The 4,685-nt window shown below is 55.5% G+C and overlaps 1 protein-coding gene across 2 annotated transcripts; it reads left to right on the top strand.

Annotated features, from left to right (window-relative positions):
- Positions 1-77: 77 nt before the first annotated feature.
- Positions 78-4,660, top strand: Trip6 (thyroid hormone receptor interactor 6). Of its 2 annotated transcripts, none has more exons than XR_003955619.1 (9): positions 78-598; positions 850-977; positions 1,082-1,207; positions 1,469-1,852; positions 2,325-2,418; positions 2,515-2,684; positions 3,727-3,957; positions 4,153-4,273; positions 4,384-4,660. XR_003955619.1 is itself a non-coding variant. In NM_011639.3 (9 exons), the coding sequence occupies exons 1-9, from the start codon at positions 490-492 to the stop codon at positions 4,513-4,515; spliced, it is 1,443 nt and encodes a 480-aa protein (NP_035769.1). In that variant the 5' UTR covers positions 317-489; the 3' UTR covers positions 4,516-4,659. The 2 variants fall into 2 exon arrangements, 1 of the variants encoding a protein (NP_035769.1); NM_011639.3 differs by having other exon boundaries at positions 317-598; positions 3,727-3,905; positions 4,384-4,659.
- Positions 4,661-4,685: the final 25 nt, after the last annotated feature.

Raw genomic sequence — 4,685 nt, 5'->3', positions numbered from 1 at the left:
TGGGCTGGTGGAGCACTGCTGGTGGGTAGGTGAGAGGCAGCCGGGTGGGAAGGGAGAGAACCGTGAGGGGGTGGAGACAGATGCGTTCAGAGCCTGGGCCGAGAGGCTGCCACGTGCAAGACTGGGGCAGGGATCCGAGAGAATTGCTGGGCCAGAGCCTCTCAGAGCGGCCTGCAGCCCACCCTGCAGCTTGGCTCCGGAGGAGGGCGGTCTTCTCTTAACAGGAGGGGGCCAGAGAGGGGAAGGATTGTAGAATAAGGCTTGGGGCCACGTGACCCTCCCCTGGAATGTGGTGACGTCAGGGGGCGTGGTCGTCTCCAAAATTGGGGAGGAAGGGAGGAAAAAAAGCCAGAAAAAGTTTCTTTGCGGGAGTCCCAAACGGGGCGTGGGACAGTAAGGGAGGGAAAGGGCCCAAGGCTCCGAGCTCCAGGCTCTGAGCTTGTGGGGACCCTGACCTCTGTCTGGAGTGGAGTAACCCTATTCCAGACCATGTCCGGGCCCACCTGGCTTCCCCCGAAGCAGCCAGAACCCTCCAGACTCCCTCAGGGGAGATCGCTGCCCAGAGGCGCCCTGGGCCCGCCAACGGCCCACGGAGCAAGTAAGTGTTCCTCTCTCACACACGCCGGAGTAGCAGAAGAGCCGCTGGCCACCTTCCTTCACCTTTTCTCCCTTGCCTGCCTGCTTCCTGCTGTCCCTTTCCCAAACCAGAGGCCCCAGCTCTTGTGCAACTTTCCCTGACTCTTGGTTGATTCCCAGACTCCCGGGAATGTGAAGAAGGAGAGCCACCCTTAGAAGGGCAGCTCTACCGAGGTACCCTTCTCCAGTCCCACCTCCTGTCTCTCCCTTTAGCACTCCAGCCTCACCCCAGGGTCAACTTTTGCCCCCTCCCGCCTGAACACTGTTATCAGCCTCCGGGGGTACCGGAAGATCGGGGGCCTACTTGGGTGGGATCCCATGGAACACCCCAGCGCCTGCAGGTGAGAAGTGGAGATGAGGGTAGGGTCTCTCAGGGTCAAGGTGAAAGAAGTCTAGGTCGGGGGTGTCATCAGCATTTGTTCTTCCTCCTTTCCCTCTGTCTCAGGGGCTCCCTCCAGACAGGGGGATCATCCGCCCTGGCAGTCTGGATGCTGAGATAGATTCGCTCACCAGCATGTTGGCTGATCTGGACGGGGGTCGCAGTCATGCACCTAGGCGGCCAGACAGACAGGTGACTTCCTGTGTTCTGTCTCTGCTTCCCCATCCTCAGCCAGTTCCCTGCCCTAGCTTCTCAGCCTCAGTCCACCCTCTTCACTGCCCACCTACCCTCTTTGCAACTAATAAACACCTGGTTCAAGGAATCACGCACTTCCTCCTTGGCAGGCCTAGGCCATGGGAACTTGTCAGAAGTCATTGCTACCCTGGGGTTCCCACCTGGCACGCATGGATCTTGGGTCTGGCTTTACTGTTTCTGCATTGCTTGTCTTCCCAGGCTTTTGAGGCTCCCCCACCCCATGCTTACCGCGGAGGCTCCCTGAAGCCCAGTGGAGGTGCTGTTCCAACCCCGATGCTCCCAGCATCCCACTATGGTGGACCTACCCCAGCCTCCTATGCTACCGCGAGCACGCCAGCTGGCCCTGCTTTCCCTGTACAAGTGAAGGTGGCTCAACCTGTGAGAGGCTGTGGACTGCCCAGGCGAGGGGCCTCTCAGGCCTCTGGGCCTCTTCCAGGCCCCCACTTTCCTCTGACAGGTCGTGGTGAAGTCTGGGGGGCTGGCTATAGGAGCCACCGAGAGCCAGGACCGGGGGTTCCGGAGGGACCTTCTGGAGTACATATCCCTGCAGGAGGAGGGAGAGGAGGTGGGCATGAGCCTCAGGTAAGCTGGGGCTGGGCACTGTGGTTTGTGGTCACCGGAAGTAACTGGGCATTGATTAGGTGGCGTGGAGGCCGAGGAGTACTTAAGATACTGTTTTTAGGAGATGTTGGTAGAGTGCTTGCTTAGTATGCAGGAATCCCAAGGTTCTAGACCCAGCACTGTATAAACCAAGTGCGGGGGAGGTAGAGGCAGGAGAATCAGTAAATTAAGGTCATATTTGACGCACATAATGGGTTCCAGGCCAGCCTAGGCTATATGAGACACTGTCTCAAATATAAATAAGTGCATAAGTCAATCCCAGTTTTAAGGTACTCAGAGGTCAAGGATCAAGATGTCCAAAGGGAAGGGGCTTCCTTTCCCCCTATCAGCTTCTGAGAGATGTCCTCTGAGATTTTGGGGTTCCTGACTGTATGAGTTATTTATGGTGTCTGAGACTATAGGCAGCGCCTCAAAGCCCCAATTCTCACTCTAGGGCCCCTTAGGCCAACCTCCTGAAGAGGAACTGGAGAGACTGACCAAGAAACTGGTGCATGACATGAGCCACCCTCCCAGTGGGGAGTACTTTGGTGAGCTGACTGCTGGATAGGGTGGAGACAGGGAGGAGACAGAGGATCTGCTGTTGTGGGTCTGTGGAGGCTGATCTCGTTCCTCTCTGTCCTCAGGTCGGTGTGGTGGCTGTGGCGAAGATGTGGTGGGCGATGGAGCTGGGGTTGTGGCCCTGGACCGTGTCTTCCATATTGGTTGCTTTGTGTGTTCTACCTGTCGGGCCCAGCTCCGGGGCCAGCACTTCTATGCTGTGGAGAGGCGGGCATATTGTGAGAGCTGCTATGTGGTGAGCGGCTGGGCTGTGACAGAGGGATGCTAAATGAAGCATCAAGTCAGACAGGCAGGTTCCTGTCTAAGAGAGGGCCAGATACTCAGTCGGGTGGGACTGGAAGTCGGGTGAGGTATAAGAAGGAAGAAGCTAAATGTGGTGAGTTGGGCCTATCTGGAGGAGAGCCTGAGCTGCAGAGCAAGTCTGAAGGCAGCCCAAGGCGCAGGTTTCCCAAGATCAATTGGTCCATCACCCAAAGGAACATCTTGGGTTTTGTTTCTTTGATTACTTGTTTGCTGTTTTGAGATAATACGTCTCATGTCCCAGGCTGGCCTGAGACTCTTATGTGTAGCTAAGGAAGACCTTGAATTTCCTCCTTCTATCCATGAGATACGGGGATTCTGGGTGTGGGCCACCAGACCTGTTCTTTGTGGTGCTAGGAATGGAACCCAGGGCTTCGTGCATGCTGGACAAACACTTTACCAACTGAGCTATGGCCCCAGGCTAAGGAATGAGTTAACTGTGGAGACTAGATGAAGGAGGGAAAGACAGCTCCTCCTTTCAAGCGGGTGGGTGCCTGCCTGCCTGCCTGCCTGCCTGCCTGCCTGCCTGCCTGCCTTCCTTCCTTCCTTCCTTCCTTCCTTCCTTCCTTCCTTCCTTCCTTCCTTCCTTCCTTCCTTCCTTCCAGACGGAGTCTTACTGTGTAGCCCAGGCTGATCCTAAAGTTATGGTTCTCCTGCTTCAGCCTCCCAAGAGCTAGGAAACCGGATATGTGCCACTGTGCCAGCTGGAAGGCATTTTAGAGTTGAGGTTATTTGTGAAAATCTGACAGCATTCCTCAGAGGCATTACTGATTCATCTCACTGAAAGATGAAGTGTGTGGAGACCAAATCCCTTGTCTAGAGGCTTCAGTGCTGCTCTTAGACCTCAGAAATGCTAAGTCCACCTTCCACTGAATCCCATGCAGGGAACTACACACACCAGATGGCTGGGCAGAGAGTACTCCTTCCTGGCTGGAGTGGCTTCCCTCCACTGACCTTCCTTCCTCTTTTTTCGTTAGGCCACCCTGGAGAAATGTTCCACATGCTCTGAACCCATCCTGGACCGAATCCTGAGGGCTATGGGGAAGGCGTACCACCCTGGTTGCTTCACCTGTGTGGTATGCCACCGTGGTCTTGATGGCATCCCGTTCACAGTGGACGCCACCAGCCAGATCCACTGCATTGAAGATTTCCACAGGTCTTGCCTGGATTCAGCATGTCTTCACTGACCTATTTCTTCATGTCCCAGGGTCTGCCTCTTCTGTTTCCACCTTCTGGTGCTCTCTTTCTTTGACACCACTTTCTTCCCCAAGACCCAGACACATCTCTTATATCCTTCTCATCCCCACCCCTGCCCCTTCCACCTTCATTGGGCTTCATTTTGAGTCTCCTGATGGTGTGGGAGGGAGGGACCTGATAGCCTCTTTGGTTCCCCTCCACTGCAGGAAATTTGCCCCACGATGCTCAGTGTGTGGTGGGGCCATCATGCCGGAACCAGGTCAGGAGGAGACGGTGAGAATTGTTGCTCTGGATCGAAGTTTCCACATCGGCTGTTACAAGTGTGAGGTGAGGGGGGGTCCCTGGGCAGGAGCGAGAGCTTTGCAGAGCCCGGGAAGCTGGGGGAAAAGCACTGTGGGAAAGTCCCAGGCTAATGAAGGTTTTGTTCTTTCTCACAGGAGTGTGGGCTGCTGCTGTCCTCTGAGGGAGAGTGTCAAGGCTGCTACCCGCTGGATGGGCACATCTTGTGCAAGGCTTGCAGCGCCTGGCGTATCCAAGAGCTCTCAGCCACTGTCACCACTGATTGTTGACTGCTCTGAGAAGTACCTGCTGGGATCTCAGCCCCCGTCCGTCCGTCCGTCACTTCCCCCAACATCTACCCTTAGTGTTTGCCATCAAATGCTGTCTTTTCTTCCTCTCTTCATGAAATAATAATCCCTGGAGCATTTAAAAGCACTTCCAAGTCTGTTCTTTATTGGAG

The sequence above is a fragment of the Mus musculus genome, chromosome 5 (assembly GCF_000001635.26).
Source record: "Mus musculus strain C57BL/6J chromosome 5, GRCm38.p6 C57BL/6J".
In the NCBI taxonomy this organism is placed as follows: domain Eukaryota; kingdom Metazoa; phylum Chordata; class Mammalia; order Rodentia; family Muridae; genus Mus; species Mus musculus.
Note: the sequence above shows the minus strand (reverse complement) of the source record. Positions and strands in the feature narration are given on the sequence as shown.